This window comes from Anabrus simplex, chromosome 5 (assembly GCF_040414725.1).
Source record: "Anabrus simplex isolate iqAnaSimp1 chromosome 5, ASM4041472v1, whole genome shotgun sequence".
Taxonomy (NCBI): domain Eukaryota; kingdom Metazoa; phylum Arthropoda; class Insecta; order Orthoptera; family Tettigoniidae; genus Anabrus; species Anabrus simplex.
In genome coordinates, this window is record NC_090269.1 from 313356466 (window position 1) to 313376121 (window position 19656).

Below are 19656 nucleotides of genomic sequence, written 5' to 3' on the forward strand. Positions count from 1 at the left end.
ATATATATTCATATGTGAGACGAATATATTACTAGGCGACTATATCTCTATTCTATATACACTTCAAATACATGTAGATTACGATCCATCTATCTCCATATTCCATATAAATTCGACCAATAGACCATTTAATCTCACTGCTTCACTTAATATATTCACGTATCTAGGCCTTAATTTCACTGCTTGCCTCATTTTCAATCGCAACATAACTGTAGCTAAGCATAAATTCGCACCTATTTCCATCACTCATTTACTTACACAATACCTATTCAACATCTCAAATCTCCAACAACAAATTATCATTTATGCATTTAATTACTGCGATTCCTCCGCATACAACAATATCTCTACTCAGATTCCACGTAATGTCTACCACGTCGCAGTAAAACATTCCTTTTACTTAAATATCTACTCAAAACACCGCAAGCTGCTACTGTTTATTTCAACTCATCGTAAATGTAGACGATATATGGCCTAGTTATTCAATCTGGTCATTGGGTAGCCTAGGTTTATTATTATTATACTGCACTTCACTATCTTAGCCTTGCCTAGTTTAATATATGACGTTCTCGAAAGCATATAGGTTCAAAAAACATCAATTCTCTTCCCGATACAGCTCACATTAACCTCATATCATACTTATGAGCACGGCAGTATATTACTACACATAAATAATACGTATCTGTGGTTAATTTCTCCGGCATATGCCTTAGAATTCACACAATGGCACAAACAGGTCATATATTTGGCACTACAGCATTCCTACAATTATACTACACCAAATGAAATACTTTATAGTAAAATTTCTTAGAATTTTACTTATCTCATGGCCATGTTATGTCCGACTCTGCTTTCTTCTTCCTAGTCACGGCATCTCGGAACGCTCAGCCTTGCACTGGATCACGTCATGCTGGATCTCTAGGTCTTCAGGCTTGAGCTTACGATGATCCGGTCAGCCTCCCTCCATCGCTTTAGGCTAGCTCCATTTCGTGTCCAATTTCCATGCAACGAAAAGATAATATTAAATTGATAGAATACATCTTAATTTTCAGTATATAGAGCTTTTCCAAGTACTTTCTCTAACTGTATTTATATTTCTTTTCCTCTAAAGATACTGCTCAGATTCAATTTTATTTTCATAAACTGGCTCTTCCTTGGTCTTTTTTTTTATGTTGTCTGAATAATGTTCTTTAAATCTTATCAGTGGGCAATACGTATAATTTGATGAAAATTTGGCCGTTTATTAAGTCAGTGTAGGCCTTATTTACGAATGCCGTATCCCAACACCTCTTCTTCCGTACAGTATTTGAAATCTATTATGCGTGTTTCCCTGCCGTTTTTATGTATTTTCCAGTAGTTTGTTTCTGGATTCTTCCTTCGTATGGCTCCTATTATGGTTATATTGATTATGTCAGCTAATCTTCTGGTCAAGTAATCGCAATTCACAGTCCGTTTACGACGAAAACTCTTCTTGCCAAAGTAGATAATAATAGACCGTTTTTCAATTTTTTTTACGTATAATGGTTCATTTCTCATAGAGATCTCTTTCCATCTCGCCAGGCACTGCCTCCTAATTGCGGTCAACTTGTCACAAAAAGTTATTCCGTGCATTCTTAACGCTTGAAGCTGATCTGCGCCATTTTTCTTCCGATGTATATTCATGTAAACTGACGTCAATCGTAACGTAATGGTACAGTACGTACTGGTGCAACCATCGCGGTCATCTTCAACATGTCACTCCATTCCGAACAAGTTAAACCATCCCTTCTGGTAACCCAAGAATTAGCAGCAGGAACTTGAGCAGATAACTCAACACCTCTTCCTTTCTGTGGATATGCACACCAAGCTTCAAATTCGCGTGTTCTAAGTATACCGCGCAGTTGTCTAACAGATTTCGATGATGTATGTTCATTGAGTTGAAGTTCAGATAGGCAGCGAGTTTTTATTGCTGTAAAATTTTGAACAGCATTTACGTGCGAATAATTCACAGCTTCTAGCTTAAGATTGATGTTCAGCTGTTGAAGGTACGCTTCCCAAGTAGCGCGCATAAATGCTAACCCTTTATGTTTGTGGCTCGAATAGATCATACTTGTCGGCGTGTCACTCGGAAGTTGTAGAATTTCTTTAAGTGCGCTTCTGATCATGTTGTCGGCTTTTAACAGATTTTATTTGGGAATTTTCTCAACCGAAACAGTCTGGAAGGGGTATATCAGTGTAGGGCCAATAAACTGATTTATTACAGTCAGTTTTTGATGCGGTTGGAGTAAGTGAGTCCTGGTAATCTGATCTAAGTTAGCTTTCAATTTTTCAAGTACCTGATTTTCATTGAAGACTAAAGTCTGTCTGAAAGTTGCCCCTAAATATTTTATTTCTTCACTATCATTTATACTTGTAATGTTTCCAGAGACCGTCACGATATCATCAGAATGATGTTTACCATTTTTTATAATAATGGCATTTGATTTGTCTGCATTTATACGCAAACCTATTTCTTGAAGCAGATTTATGACAGAAGTGACTAGGATTGAACCTGTTGCTTGGTCTTTAGCTATGATCACCAGATCGTCGGCAAAGCATAGGGATGTTAAAGGTACAATGTTAGGACTCAATTGAAAACCATACATTTCTGATACTTTGATGTCTGTGAGTTCATCAAGGATGTGGTTTATACCCCAGTTAAATAAGAAAGGTGAAATGGGATCTCTTTGCATCACTCCACATTTGATGTTTATCTTATCTGTATGACCACGAGCAGTTTGAACTTGTGTTGTGTTTTCTGTGAGAAGGTTGACTAGTAACTTCTTAATGGATCTGGGTAGTATAGAGTTCTCTATTGTCACCTTTAAGTGATTGTGTCCCATACTATCGAACGCTTTGCTGATGTCGAGGAATACTACGCAGCCCGAAATCTTTTTCATTACAGCTGTTCTTAAAATGCCATCAACAATATTCACGTTAATGAAAGAGCCAGGAGTCATGACAAAACCTCTTTGGAACTGGTTCATAGGGATGTATTCCCTTAAAATTTTGTCAAGGATCTTACTTAATATGCGCCGAATAATGGAGCAAATACTAATCGGTTTCCATTTGGAGACTTTATGTATAAGAGCAGTTATCGCTGCCTTGAGAACCTCAGGAATGAACCCACTTTCAAATATTCTTCTTGCGATATGGGCTAAGATATTAGCAGCAAGTGGATCATAAATAGATTTCAATAAAACCTTACCCGGACTTGGGCTAGTGTCAATTGCTATGCTCTTGATAACAGAAAATACCAACTCTTGAGATATTGAAATTGTATCATCTAAGGTATCATTCGTATAATCAATATAGGAGTCTCTCGAGCAATCATTAGGAGTTTCAAATCTGTTCCTAAAATATCCTTCAACAACATCTTTCTCTAGTTTCAAATCATTAGATTTTTGCCACTTAAAATTTTTCTAATTGCTTTCCTCCTTTGGTAAAAATATTCATATCGAGTCAGTTCATACTCGAATTTAGCTTTCCGACGTTCACGATCATTCTTAGAGGATCTCTGTGGCTTACTGGAGGTTTTATATTGTCGGTTATTATTTTTGTAAGTGCCACGTTTACGAGCTTCAATATATCTAGTAACTGGACTCTTTAGACCTGGCAGTAGGTCTGTAGCTGTGGCAAAGGAGTTTACAAAATTAGTGACTTGTTCATTGAATTCATCATCATTCAATTCATGCTGAAAAATACATAGCTATTTACTCAGTTCGTCGTGGTAAGGTTTATTTTTTGCTCTCTTTGATGAGAGGTTATTTACAACTTCGTTGACTGACCATTTTTACTAGAAATAGGAATAGGATTTGAAGGTGGAATCTTAGACTGGCTAGGTGTGGTCATAGATGGATTCAACAAGCAGGCTCTGTATTGCTCTGGCCTTTATACATTTGCCCGCAAAATTTACATTGTGTTTTGTTATCAATGGTACTCTTATTGGTGGCATTTGTAGCCATAGTTCTATGAGAGGCATTGCCATAGTTAGACTAAAACCTGGTACACAACACGATCAAAACAAGCACATTCTCACATTACTGCAGATAATTATAGATCCTAAGTGTCCACTGGCACGTATCAATACACTCACACACTTATATTCTAAAAGGAAACTAACATTCACCCTCAACTTTAATGAAATTACACCAACATACGATAACAACAAACCAAAACAAACCCACAGTTCCAACAAGTCCGGCTACTCGATTCGCCATCTTTGAACAATCGAGAGTAGCATTAAGGTCTGAACAAGACCGACTACAATATATCTGACCTTAATATCAAAACCAAGACGGTGGACGTCGTGGGCGCAATAGCTGCCGACTGATGAAAGTTAGGGTAGCACGCAATAACTTCCTGTCGACGATAAACCTACTCACGGTTTTCGGAGATGCCGGAATTTAGTCCCGCAGGAGTTCTTTTACCTGCCAGTACATCTATCGACACGAGGCTGACGTATTTGAGCACCTTCAAATACTACCGGACCGAGCCGGGATCAAACCCGGCAAGTTGAGGTCAGAAGGCAAGATCTTAAACCGTCTGCGCCCTCAGTCCTGCGTCACATTAAATTACTTGGGTTAATACCACTGAAAGAGCTACAAAATATCTGGTTCAATCCTCCAGAAATTACGAAAAGATCACGTACATATTTTGCCACCGGTAGTAATTTAACATAATCAATGTAACATCATAGGGAAAATCACTGCTGAACCTATGAAAACGCTTTGCCAACAACTGCTCATCACATATAATCAACTCGAATCACACATATTCTGCTAGAATAGATGGACAATCCCACAGCAAAAGAGAACCGCAAGCTGATTATTTAAAAATTTTACTTAGTCAAATAACGTTTTCTCTTATATTTCACTTCGCTGGTTAGATGGAAATACATTATAAAACTGTTAAAATGATACACTGAAGAAAACGGAAATTGCAACACTTTCGATGATTACACTTTCAGGTCCCTCTGACCACAAGTTTGGACAACAATCAATACAGGATGTGCCCACCACGAGCTGCAATTCATTGATGAATTTGTCGAGGCATGGAGTCAATAAGGCCCTGGATCGCTACCTGAGGAATTGTGACCCATGCTGGCTGCACTGCGCGGGTCAGTTGTTCCAGAGTTGTGGGTGGCTGAGTACGGTTGGCCAGTTGTCGACCCATCATGTCCCACACATGCTCAATAGGACTGAGGTCCGGGGATCTGGCAGGCTATTCTAAGGTTGCGATGTTGTGGAGAGCTTCTCTGGAGATGCGTGCAGTGTGAACCCGGGCATTGTCCTGCTGAAACACCCCATTAGAAATGTTCGTCATCATAGGGACAACCACTGGATTGAGTGCCCTATCAACGTGCTGTCGAGCAGTCATAGTGCCCTCAACAAGCACTAATTGTGATTTCGCATTAAAGCCAATAGCTCCCCAGACCATAATGCTTGGTGTTGGCCCTGTGTGCCTCTCGACAATAAGATCTGGGCGGCCCCTCTCCCCGCTACGTCGGTGCACACGATTCCGGCGATCACTGCGGGCAAGACAAAAGCGCGATTCATCACTAAAGACGACCCTATGCCATTCGTCGACCCACGTCGATCTTTCTCGACACCAGGCCAGCCTTACACGTCGCTGTTGTGGGGTCAATGGAACACCTTCTGCAGGGACACGGGCTGTAAGCCAGCTGCACGCAGGCGATTACCAACTGTTTGTTGTGTAACGTGGGGTGCCACAGCTGCTCGAATTTGCGCTGCTGTTGCATGGGGTTCCATCCGGGCCATCCGAATGATGCGGCGATCCTCTCTCACAGTTGTCTGTCGCGCTGGCCCTGTGCCAGGTCTACGAGTGTGGGTACCTTCATTTGACCACTGCTGCCATACACGTTGTACCGTAGATGCCTGTCGGCCAACACGTGCAGCGACAGTCCTTAGCGATAATCCAGCCTCACACAGCCCAATTATCCGAGCCCTCTCAAACGGCGATAGTTGTTGATAGCGTGTTCTTCTCTGTCGTCGAGGCATGTTTGACGGGGAACACTTCACTGCACAGACTGCAAGCCAACTACGCTACACCAGAGTCCGTATACCGGAGTTGATTCCTCCGCAACCAATCACGTGGGGAGACCTGTAGCAACAATCCAATGGGTCTGAATGATAGTTTACATACCTACATGGCATCGTTTCATATCTTGAAAATCAACACAAACGACTAATGCCTTCATGGTGTTGCAATTTCCATTTTCTTAAGTGTATTTTGAATGTTCAAAAATAATTTAAGGAGCGATGACCCCACTGTCGGCAGCCCTGAAGATGGTTTTCCGTGGTTTCCCATTTTCACACCAGGCAAATGCTAGGGCTGTACCTTAATTAAGGCCACGGCCGCTTCCTTCCCACATCTGAATACTTTCGGAAACACGCTAATGCCATTTTAAAACTACCTGCATTATTAACAACCTTTGAATCCATAAAAGCTTATCGTAATCAATGGCCATCCATAACCAATCATTCATTCCCATAACATTTATCATTTCATAAGCCGCAAATTATCATATCGCATTTTGGATCTAATTCTATTAATGGCCACCAATATTCTCAAATTATCTCTTCCCTTATACGTGTATGTCTCTCATTACACGAGGAAGCCTTATGTATTTACACAGAAGGATCTAGAAATCCCCTAGGTGTTGAAGCAGCCTACTATATCCCTCCTCTTCACCTTAGCAAAATATGCCTCAATTTTTACAGCTGAAGCCTTCGCAATTCGACAGACATTACTCTTTATAAAACAACAATATACCGAAGGCACTTACATTTTCCGATTCAAGAGTGTTTTGAAAAGCATACAATCCACTAACATTCCTAGTCCCTGGGATACTTAATATCAAAAGATTCTATATGAACTAAGAAAAGGATTCTGGATTCCTGGGCATTCTAATATTGTTGGAAATATAAAAGCTGACTTACTCGCCAAGGATGCTGCCTTGGAAAATGGTTTAGTTTCCAATATCGCTCTTCCTGCTACTGACATTCAACCTCTAATCAAAGAAAAAGTTTTTTCAAGAATGGAAGGTTGTATGGAAAGGATCCGCAAAAGATCAAGGTTTTTTTTATTTCAATATACAACCTACCATCTGTCCTCGATGTTGGTTTTTTAATGGAAACTCTTCACGTCGGCATATAACCACTATCATTCGCCTCCGTTTTAATAATGTTCTCACACCTACGGTACAAATTTCAATTTCATCTAAATAACTCACCGATGTGCAGTCGTGGGAAAGCTATTAGGGACGCTAATCACATTCTCTTACAATGCGAAAAATTTACACCGCAAAGACAACTCCTATTACAAAAATTGATCGAACAGAACATTACATTCCCAACTTGTGTCTCCTGCCTAGCAAGCAACCCCACACCGAGACTGTTATGGTCATAACCGACTACTTAAATGAATGCAGTACCGGTATCTGTCTATGCGTGACACTTGAAGACAGAAAATATCAACATGAGATGTGTAAACTTATTCAATTCTTCATCCTAACATATGGTGCGAAATGTCTGAACTTGTTAATTCTGTACATATATAAATAGTGTCATAATGAGGACTTGGTGACTAAAGTTATATATTGATATGTATGTTTGGTGACTGGGTTAATGGCCGTGTGCAGCGCCCAATAATTCATATGAGGAAAAAGAAGAAAAGAGTGCAAGTATGGGTTAGAGTGAGTGTTACAGTGAGTTGAGGATTTGGTTGATATCTTAACTTTTCAGAATCGGTTTGGGAGAGAGGGTAGTCAGTTTTGCCTTGTGAAGGTAAAGTGAATAATCAGTGTGTGGGCTGTTGATATCTGTACATTTCAGAATCTACTGTGTGATGCTGAACTGAATAACCAGTGAATGGCCTGTTGATATCTGTACTTGTCAGAATCGGCAGTAAATTGCTTCAGTGGGTTCCCTCAATAGTGTACTGTAGTGTTGTGTATAATTCTGTATAAGTGTGTGTTGTTAAGGAATAGACGTAGTGACAATAAAGTGTTTTTATGTGATGAAGTGAACGTATCTCATGTGATATTTATTTACACCAAAATAAAATCGCATTGAGAACGATAACATGCCTTCTATATTCCAACCTGCTGTCTAACTTGCCTGACTTATGTATGTCTGCAGCCTTACCTGAAAAGTTCTGCATATAATGAAAAATTATGCTAAAACCATGTTACAAATTATAAATTACAAAGGGAACCTTAAAACATGCAGTGATTGGTATATACATTTATTTTCACCACGGGTAGGTATTAGGACCTTTCCCACCATCCCCCATAGCTCATGGTACCATGTGGCAACAAAGAGGTGACCCTGTCGGGTCATGAACACATGGCACCATGCTCCACGGAAGGCGATGGTCAAGGGACCTTTTCGGCCTGTGACGATTCCCTCTCATTGGGATTGAATAAGTAATCCACTCACATGAGAGGTCAACGCCCTACGGCCCAGCAAGGTCGCTGCTAACTCTCCCGTTCCTAAGATCTGAACCCCCGGCTACTCAGAGTCGCAGACCGTCCGCGGCGATAAAAATAAAATATCTTACAACTAACTTAAAGGCATAACATGAACGGAAGATGTTCTGGATGCTAATTATCGGCAAAAAATATGCACTAATAAATTTTCTGGATATTTAATTCACTCCCGTTGAAAATATTTACAATCTACAACCTTGAACATCAAAGTTAACTTACATCCATTGAATTTTAATACCAGCAACGGACAACCATGTCCGGGCTATCACCCAAGTGAAAATTAGATCCACATCATTATGAGAGACTTTATGTGGTCTATTGACATTACGCTGTTGAATATTAGAACACAAAACAATCACCTATTCAAATCAAGCACCTGGGTGTTCACATATAGCTTCAAACAACTCGGAGAAATTTGAGTTGCGTTTATTACAATCTTCGTTGTTAAGCTTGCTTTCGAATTTAAGGACACGATTATTTTACCTGTTGAGTACGGTAAAGAGTATTATAATGAACCTAACTTTTTACAGGGGAAAAAATAAGAAAACTATGACCTTACGGATATAAATATTCCCGGTATTAATTCCCAAATTACATATTTAAAACACAGCAAGTTACACTAATTTACCCTAAGATTAGAGTGGCCACCTACATCGAACATAACACGAGAAACAAAATATTAAAAGAATTTAAAAAGAATCATAAAATGATAGGCAAACTCCACGGAGTTACAACCTATCCCAGAAATATAAGATGCACACAATTCTAGTTACTCCAAATCACCTCACTTGAGGACTAACTATACACATCAGAGGGCCGAAACCCTCTACTCAAACGAACTACCAAAGGATTTCTCACGAAGTCTAAATTAAACAAATCAATAAACATCAGAACAACATCTTATTTACACTATTATCACACCTGGAAGAGAAACACATATTATAACATTTCCCATACATGGTAGCTGCATCTGGTTTACCATTACCCGTCGTTTGTGTGATTGACTCCTTTTGTCATGTCCGAGGTACGAAAGGGGGACCAACAGGTCTCTCGAGTCGGGGACCCTGGAAAATCAAGACCCTACCTAACGCTTCTCCATGTGTATGAATTAAGTGTTCCTGCATTCATTCAACCTAGCCTTATTAGAATGTGGTAATCGATTAACATAAAACATTTTACTACCAGGAGCATAAGATTTGGGAGAATTCAACTTTCTCAGCGAAGTGGCACCTACCCTTCGTTCAGTCTGGCCTGCTGTTACACAAACAGAACGAGAAAAACAAACTCGACCTTCACGAGCCGAGGGCAATAGATCCTGCCTGACCCTGCCCCCTCGCACTGGGCGCTCACCTCTTTAAAAACCACCCTGACGCGTTCACAATCCCAATTCAATAGGTCGTTTATTTCACGCCTTACCAACTGACCCACATTTGATCAGCTCAAATTAGCCCAGGCCTCATTAATATCAGATAAAAACAAAAAAAATGTTCTCTCAGTATTTGTGCCATTATATCACTTCACAATTCCTCGACTCAACGGAGGTCCGGGGTTCAAAATTATTTACCCTCATCGCAGGATTACCACAATTCCGTCAGATAGCAAGCTAGAATTTTCTACTATCTCAGATAATAATAATAACAATAATAATAATCATAATAATAATAATAATAATAATAATAATAATAATAATAATAATAATAATAATAATAATTGTGTACCTAATCTGAATCTATACTACCTTCATTATATCGGCATAAAATTATCCGACCAACTGAATTTGTTGAAATAAAATAAAATGAACGAACAAATAGGTATTTAAACTATCACAACAAACAGATTTTCTTTAACAGGGGCCCTAGCTAGTGTTGGTGGGTGGACATTTGTACCTCGGCGCCATGATTCTTCACACACATATGATGCAGCAACGCCTTAAGTTATCACGCATAAAATACAACTACTTTACATTAAATCGAGTACTTCATCTATCCAACTTTATCTGGTTCACAGGATATATGGCAAAGATTCTTGCGTCATCTTAACCTGACTTCTTTCATATATCTCTCCAAGAACGAAGGCTCCTTTATTACCTCAACGAAATGCATTAGCCTTTTCCCCCCGTCTCCTCTGACAGTACTCATAAAACAAGGATACAACCATGCTCATGCAATAAAGACAACTAGATGGGAAATTCATACTCTATTCCTAATTTGTTTCCCTCCCGAACAACTTTAAATGATTAAAATTAAAAGAAAAATACCGACCACTCTAATCTTACTACTTTAATTATTCAATATAAAATCATCCCACGCTATTCCTATATTCTGATATGATTTATCTACAGGGAATATGAATTTCATAAAATCATAATTTTGTACTCAACAGTGCTGGTCCGTTGTCCATCGTACGCCGTTCGAGCCCAGGGGAGGGCTCCCTTGAAGGTCTTAGCCCATCATGCTGAAGTGGGAGATCGCTGGTTCAGGACGTTCCATGATGCTCCTGGAATAATCCATAGCGTTGGGGTTTGAACACTGAAATGACACTGTTTACACTGTTTTCACAAAAACTTCCTCCGCTCACGTCACAGGCAAATTTTCCTTTCTTCTAACCAGAATGAAAGTTATGAATGTATACGATACCCCGGTACAGGACACAGCTCGCCTATCCTAATCCTACATATGCCAATCCGAGCTCACAGATTCATTAACGGAACAGTTTAACCACCCGCATTACCCTAAGGTGGGCTACTTATGTTTATTATCAACCCTGTCTTGTATGCTTTGTTCAGCGCGCTCCTCAAATTACGCTGTTCTGAAGCACGATAAACACTGATACAATTTTGTTTATGTGATAACCACTAATTCTTCGTACTATCACTATTCACTCGCCTGCCGTTTACACAGTTTCTAACATAAATTATAATTAAGAGGCTCTCTGCCTCCACTACGGGATACTGATTGAAAAATAACGTTCCACGTTCGACAGACGGCAATTCATTGTTTCACAGTTCTCGGTGCGAACTTATGTCACTCACGATCCTTCGTGTCACGCCGCGATCAAACCATAGATGCGCACATCATGATCACACAGTTCAGATTTTTATTGAATATTCGCACTGATATCCGACTTTTCACACTTCCGTTTACAAAAATTTCTCATACAGAGAGGGGAAATCAGACCAAAAAGCGGCCGTGCGGTCACCTCGTAGGCTCCTCGAAGACTCGTGTCCACCCTCATATGTGCAGGCAAATATAAGGGCTACCCTAGGGTGGGGGATCCTTGGGAGACATCTCCCTCCTACAAATTTCAGTTTTCCAGATCCACAAGGCTTACGAATCTCAGCGATGCGGGAAATTGTGTGGCCAACTACTCCGAAATACAAGATGTGATGCGGAACTCAGGATGATCGGTGGATTTGTAGCAATTAATTCCAATAAAATCGGGGTGGGGGTAGTACTCGCTATTAGCATTTGGCGCCACTGTAAGCGTGGGTACGCCGAGCCGGTTACGTAATCTTATGAAGATGCATTTTCGTAGGTGAGATTATTCTACCTTGATTTCCAATTTTGCCATTCATCCAATATTCCTCTTATTACTCTGACGTATGTTTTCTGGTTAGTTTAACCTTTATTGAGCTGAAAACACCCCTGAAATCACCCCATCGCTTTGGCATCGCTGTGCGTTGGCGTTTGTTTTCAAGATGGAGTCAGCAAAATTGTGTTCTTCTTCCCCTTGTTCCATGATACGTGCGCAGTTCGGGAGTTTTTCTGAGCCACCCACTGGGTGCTCTAGGCGCCTCTATGTCGCGAAGTGTTATGCAATATGACGCTACTGCCAGCATCCACACAAAGGAAGCTACAAGCCTACTAATTTCTTAAATATATAATTCGAAATAATTATTCATGTGACTATACGGTCACAGTATAGAACAAAAGGGCCATGGAGATTTTTTAGTGAGGACGTGAGCAGGATCTTACACGTTGTATTCCAGTGTGTGACATCAGGCCATGATCCATGCATTTGTCCAAATTATCAGGAACAGTTAAATATCTGGAAAGTTAGTACATGTGTTTGTTTACTTCTATTGCCTCTCTGATTATCCTGGGGAATTTTGTCTAGTATTATGGTCCAGTGCATCGTGGAAAATACAAGGGTGATACTTTGGAACAAGTATCAAAGAACATATCAGGAATGATAGTAAAAATGATGATCATGAAGTTTATGATGACAACAGTAATAAAATTGTTATGCACTTAGACCTACATTATTTCAATGGGCATGTCAGTATGACAGAATTTTACTGTGAGAAGCACTTTATAGGTCCTCCTCTGTTAAACAGTCTTTGTCTCAAGCCCAGAACCCCAAACACAAAGGACAGTGGGGTGGTACCTAGTGCCTTATTTAAAATTTCTCTTTGACTATATCATAAATAATAGTGTAATACCAAAGGAATGAAAGGAATCTGTAATAATACCAACAAATAAAGGAAAGAGTGGTAAAAGGAAACCCTAGAACTACAGACCAGTCAGCCTGTAAATACTGAAGAGTTTAATAGCAAAGTATATTAGAGGAGTAAGTGAAGATAAAAATAGGTTCATGTGGAGCCAGTGCGGATTTTGAAAGAAATTTTCTTGTGAGGCACAACTGGTGGGATTTCAACAGGACATATCAGATCAGTTGAATTGTTGAGGCCAGTTGGATTGCATAGCCATAGACCTTTCCAAATCATTTGCCAGAGTGGAACATGGAGCATTATTAAAGAAACTGGAGGGAATAGGATTGAACATAAAGGTAATATGGTGGATAAGAACATTTCTAAATTCAAGGGTTCAGAAAGTCAAAGTAGAAAATCATGTATCACAGGAAGTGAAAGTTCGGAAGGGAATTCCACAGGGTAGTACAATCAGCCCATTACTATTCTTAACATATGCAAATGATTAAGGGAACAGTATAACATCATAAACAAGATTGTATGCAGATGATATCATTGTTTATAGGGACATAAATAATATATAGCATTTTTACAGAATTACAAAGGGACCTTGACAGTATCCAACAATGGGTCGAAGAGAATAATATGAAGATTAATGGAGGCAAATCAATTGTCGGAACATTTACAAACAGCTGAATTTAAATATACTTTGGATGAGATAATTGTCCCAAAAGATGGCAAGTGCAAATATTTAGGTGTGAGATTTGAAAGTAATTTGCACAGGAAGGGTCATTTTGATGACATTGAGGAAAGCATACATATCATTACATGTCATAATGAGGCTACTTAAAGGATGCAATAAAGAATTAAAAGAGAAAAGTTACTTAAGTATGATTGGTCCATTATTGGAACATGCAAACAATGTTTGGGATCCTCGCCAGGAATACCTATGTAATAAAATAAAAAGATGGTGTGCAGAGGAAAGCAGCAAGATTTGTAACAGGGAATTTCATAAGAAAATGTAGTGTGTCAGAAATGTTAGAGAAACTTGGGTGGGAAGCTTTAAGTAAGAGAAGGGAAAAGCTAGACCTTTAGGATTGTATAGAGCAGTGGTTCCCAACCTTTTCCAGCTGACGCCCCCTTTTCAGATACGGGTGGTCATCGCGCCCCCCCCCCCCTCCCCCGTCATTTTTATAACTTCTCCGATAAACTGACCTGGAGGATATAGACCTAACCTAATGACACTACATAATGAATTATTCCATTATTCAATTATTTACGAAAATAATAATATGAAGTACGCGCTTTATATCTATGACATAATAACTTCATTTTAGCCCAATACAAAGAACACACTTTTACAATAAATCCTTAAATTAGTCAACAAATGTCAGTGAGAGGGTTGACACTGGTTTCTCTTGGTAAGATTCGGTATGTTTGGTTTGATATTTGACAGAGCACAGTGGAGATCACTTGCAACATCAAGCCGACACCTCTGCTTTGCTTTTATGACACTCAGCGTTGAAAATCCTGACTCGCATAAATATGTCGTTGAAAATGGGACAATGACACGCAATGCTTCTTTGGCTATTTCAGGATACACTGTAAGACAGTTTACTCAAAGTTCGCCCAGTCCTAATATTTTGTATTCATCTTTTACCTTTGAATCACACTTCAAATCTATGCCTTCTTCTTGAAGTTGTGCTGGCAATGCTTCAATGTCAATGGCAAACGGATTTCTTGTTAACATCCAGGACCATTCATCTGACGAGATATCAGGAAAGTATAAATTGAATTCTTGTGCCAGGGAATCCAAATGTGACTGAATTTGCACCTTAAGTTTACTACGATTACATTCACTTTCCGGAAAAATTTCATTAAGGCGGTGAAAGGATGAGAAGTTGTTCAACTGAAGCCGGCGTTTCCATAACTGTATTTTGTTTTTCAGGAAAGCTCTGATGGCATCATAAGCAAGCCTAATATTGGAGTTTTTGCCTTGGAGCTTTAAGTTTAAACTGTTCAAAGGTTCAAGAAAATCTCTAAGGTATGCCAATGAGACGATGAAATTGGCATCAGTAAACCCTTCATACAGATCGTTCTTACCTTCACTAAGAAGAAAAATTTCAACTTCAGACTTTAATTCGAACAGCCGAGCCAACATGTTCCCTTTTGATAGCCAGCGAACCACTGTATGGAAAAGGAGAGTTTTGTGATCGGCTTGAAGGTCAACACAAAGGGCTTCAAACAATCTTGTCTGTAAAGAACTTGTCTTCACAGAGTTCACAATTCTTACAGCGACTTTTAGAGTGTTATTAAAATCTTGGGGCAAGGTTTTGCCTGTGAAATATGCAGTGGGTTCCCATGATGTATGAGTTTTTATCTTTGGCCAATTTGAGAAACCCAAAACGTGACCCAATCATAGCAGGTGCACCATCCGTACATACACCAACTACATTTTCCCAGAAAAGTCCATGTTCTTGGAGAAAACTATCGATGGCAGAAAACACATCACAGGCTTTCGAAGTTGTTTTCGAACATTGGTGGAAGAACATTTCTTCTCTTAAAATTCCACTGTCGACAAATCGACAATATACAATCAGTTGACAACAACGGGCCACATCGGTTGTTTCATCACACTGAATTGAAAACCCTGGAGATGCTTTCACCTCCAAACTTTGCATTTTAATGTCTTCTGACAGTTCTTGAAGTCTGCATTTCACTGTGTTACCAAAAAGGGAAATTTTAGACAATTTCTGCCGACTCCCTTCATTCAAAACTATATTTACGGCTAATAACATACACGGCTTTACTAATGTTTCCCCAATTGTATGTGCTTTTTGTCTTTGGCAATCAGAAGAGCTAGTTCATATGATGCTTCCACTGCTTTCTCATTTTCTTGGTTAAAAGTACCCGATGAATCTAATTTCATACGTTTTAGTGTGTTAAGTTTAGTTGCAAAAAATTCTGTGGGTTTGTCTTTAAGCCTGAATGCTTTGTGTTTAAATGTCTCTCCAAACGCACAGGCCTCATCGCATCGTTACTCAGAACACAGTGGCAGATTACTCATTGGGGCTGTTGTATTCCGTTCCGTTCAACGACTGTGAAGCCATATTTAATGTAGTCATCATTGTACAGTCTCTTCTTGGACATCGTTATCAATTTTTAAAAAAGTCACAATATTAAATAACACAATTCACACAGTCGAACTGTTACAGCGAAGCATACACAACACTCACAATAAACAACTTGACAGACACGTCCACTGCGAAAGTATATGAGGCACAGAATCAACAATCGAAGGGCTTGGCCACTGATGGTCTATCGGCGATGTGTTGTCATGGCCATTACTGTGTCATCTCTGATGGGAGAGTTGTACTATGTAGCTCTCGCCAATTTGACTGCAAGGGAAGAATAAGAATATGTAGGGGTGGGAACAGAGCATTCAAGGACGAGCTACCCACAAAACGAGTCTATATGCCGCAGAGTGAGAGGGAAGGAGGTACTTCCACTTCATTTGTTGCTTCTGAAACTCCGATATTCTTTGTTCTTCAGAGTTAATGTCGACTCATGACTGTAGTAACTTATTGCAAGTTAAGATCTTTAGTGAGAAAATGTCACTGCTTCATTAATTGCAGTGGTTAAACATTAATTAGTTGTAGCCCAAAATACCAGTAGGCCTACATAGAATTTCATGCTAGCCATGAAAGCCTAACATATTATGTTAAATACATTTATTATAATTTAGCATACTATTATTACCTTATCTCCAATTGTTGTTCGCGCCACTAGATCAATTTGATATAATACCGACATTTATACAAGTACCTCCTTCATGCAATATGAGTATATTTTGTTTATGAGAAAAACCTTGTACAGTATGTAACAATAATACTGGACAATGAAAGCAACTACAACAACGTTGATGAGTAGAAACATGTCGCGTATGGTAATACTTTACTTTCACGCAAGTAGGTCCACAAAGTGTGCAATTAAACGTGCGTTGAGTGGTCTTGTTCCCGCACCTGCTCTCAGGCTTCATTTTTCTCCTCACAACTCAGCAAATTCCTTATTTCACCTCCAACCTCGCGGCTCCGCAGAGATTTGTGCCAAAAGTTGGCAATTACTAGTGCTTTTGAACGATTGACTTGGCGCGACAATCACGTAGAGAGATTCGAAAAATGTTTATTACACAAAATTGTAATTTTCGAGTTAAATTAATTCGGAAATCACTTCACGCCCCCCCTGATAAAGCCCCACGCCCCCCTAGGGGGGCGCGCCCCCCAGGTTGGGAACCCCTGGTATAGAGCCTATACAGGAGAGGACGCTTGGGGGGAAAACCGCGAGAGGCTTCAGTTGAAAAATAAATGATATGATTGGGGAAAATTTTCATTCGTTGGGAAGGGCATGAAGGAGTGGAACAGTTTGCTTGGGGAAGTGTTTGATCCTTTTCCAAAATCTGTACAGATATTCAAGTAAAGAATAAACTGAAACAGAGAAAATAAATGTTAGAGGGCATTCGATCCGTGTAGATTATTGTAAATAAAGAATTTTTGTGAATAAATTAATTCCATCCCCTTGCCTAAGGAGACTGGACAGCTGAAGTAGGGGACTGCCTGTAGGTGTGAAGTACAGCGGGGACTTCGAGGGCGCTGGGATCACTACGGTAGCTGTGAAGGCCCTTTAGGAACTCTGAAAAGCAGTGGAAAAAGGGGCTTTGGTTAAGACGCAGCAGGTCGTTATGCACCTTCGGCACCAAAATGGGTTAAGAAAGCAATGTACATTTAAATCTTATAGCAATTATATGGTATTTTTGAAGTGATTCCACATACTGTATATGAGTTGAATGTATGTGTAAGTTACAGAAGACCGGACGAGTTGGCCGTGCGTGTAGAGGCGCGCGGCTGTGAGCTTGCATCCGGGAGATAGTAGGTTCGAATCCCACTATCGGCAGCCCTGAAGATGGTTTTCCGTGGTTTCCCATTTTCACACCAGGCAAATGCTGGGGCTGTACCTTAATTAAGGCCACGGCCGCTTCCTTCCAACTCCTAGGCGTTTCCTATCCCATCGTCGCCATAAGACCTATCTGTGTCGGTGCGACGTAAAGCCCGTAGCAAAAAAAAAGTTACAGAAGATATTATAAGTAGAATTTTGTAAATAATATAAATTAGTTAAGGATGGGCTGCGTGTTTAATAGAAAAAAGTTAATGTTAATTGTATAATACTGTATTTTAGGAAAAATGTCTTCTTTCTTTTTAGTTTAAAATTTAGTTGTTGAGAACAATGTATTTTTGTGTATCATTAGCCACCAAGGTAGACACCTCATTTGCAAATAAAGCAATTTTTATGATTTGATTTGACATGAGTATTGCACCACACAACTGTCCAGAAACTAGTCTAATATACTGACAGAAACGTATCAAAGCAAATTCATAAGAGAGATCAGTAGAGAATTTCCTGAGAGGAACTAACCAGTCATACTAACAAATCAACTGTTTAATTTGTTTCAGCAATCATTTCATTATGACCGTAATGAAGTGAGAGTTGTCACGTTGTGTCCTGGAACAACGGAAACACCAATGAAGGATATCTGCCATAATTACGTCATACATCCTTCCTTCAAGAAAATCTTCAAAGACAGCATAGATAAGTCTCCTCATCAATCGTAAGTAATTATGTGACTACCTTTAGTAGAGATCATTATTTTGCTTTATGGAATTAAACTAGTTTAAGTTCGGAACACCCATATTCCAAAACCAGACATATTTTAATCATTTTCTATAGAAATAACTGCAGAAACAAACGACTTTAATGAAATTATGTGAACAATTTGTTAAAAATCTGGAAGCATTTTGTATTTCGAAATAATCAACTTAGAATAAAATTCTTAAAATATAAGGTAAGTAGCATGTGCCCGTGCCTTTTCGCGCGTTTATTAATTAAACCGTTAGATGTTTCTAAACTATTGATTTAAATTAAAATTTCAACGTTATATTTATTAACTCACATCGTTTTGACGTAAACTGCATGAAATGCATTATTGTATATTTAATACATTGTTACTTTCAATGCTTGATGGATGGTACAAAAAATATTAAAACCATGTAAAAGACCATGTTATGTAATACAAAATATATTGTTTCCTTGTAGAGCTTCAGGATAAACTATATTAATGTCCTTCCATTTGGAGGTAAGGTGTATACTGTATTGTGTTTGCCTTTCAAACTCTTGAACAATCCACGTACAGTTGACAATGGCAAAAGCACCGTTTTCGAAGATGGAGTCCTACAACTTTAAACGATTGTCGTTGTACCTTGTTGATGCACATAGCGAAACTCAAAACAAACGGGGGAACTGCAGTCATCTAAATTGAATCGATATTTATACGAAGGAATTATGTGAATCCGGGGAATGAATATTACTTCGCTCACGGCATGTCCAGTCATGAGAGTTGCTTCAATAATATTCGGCATCAGTTTCTAGATTGGGAGTCGTGTTCCGTTGCAGAGGGAAGCAGGATTCATATCCTTGAGAAGGTTAGTCGGTGATACATTTATCTGCTCCAAGATGTTCGAGGGTACTCGAGGTGACTCCAAGTTTTTCTAAAGCTCTGTCGTGTAGTTGACAGCCTCTTCCGTATTACATATTGTGTCGATAGACTTGTGTATTTGTAGAATCCCGGGTAATTCTTGTAGAAGTT

General features: G+C 39.3%; 1 protein-coding gene across 1 annotated transcript in view; it reads left to right on the forward strand.

Annotated features, from left to right (window-relative positions):
- LOC136874034 (15-hydroxyprostaglandin dehydrogenase [NAD(+)]) overlaps nucleotides 1-19656 on the forward strand; it is a 112179-nt gene that overhangs the window by 56381 nt on the left and 36142 nt on the right. The window contains exon 5 of the mRNA XM_067147528.2: nucleotides 18467-18621. Within this exon, the coding sequence (XP_067003629.2) occupies nucleotides 18467-18621 (155 nt within the window). The remainder of the gene's footprint in view (nucleotides 1-18466; nucleotides 18622-19656) is intronic.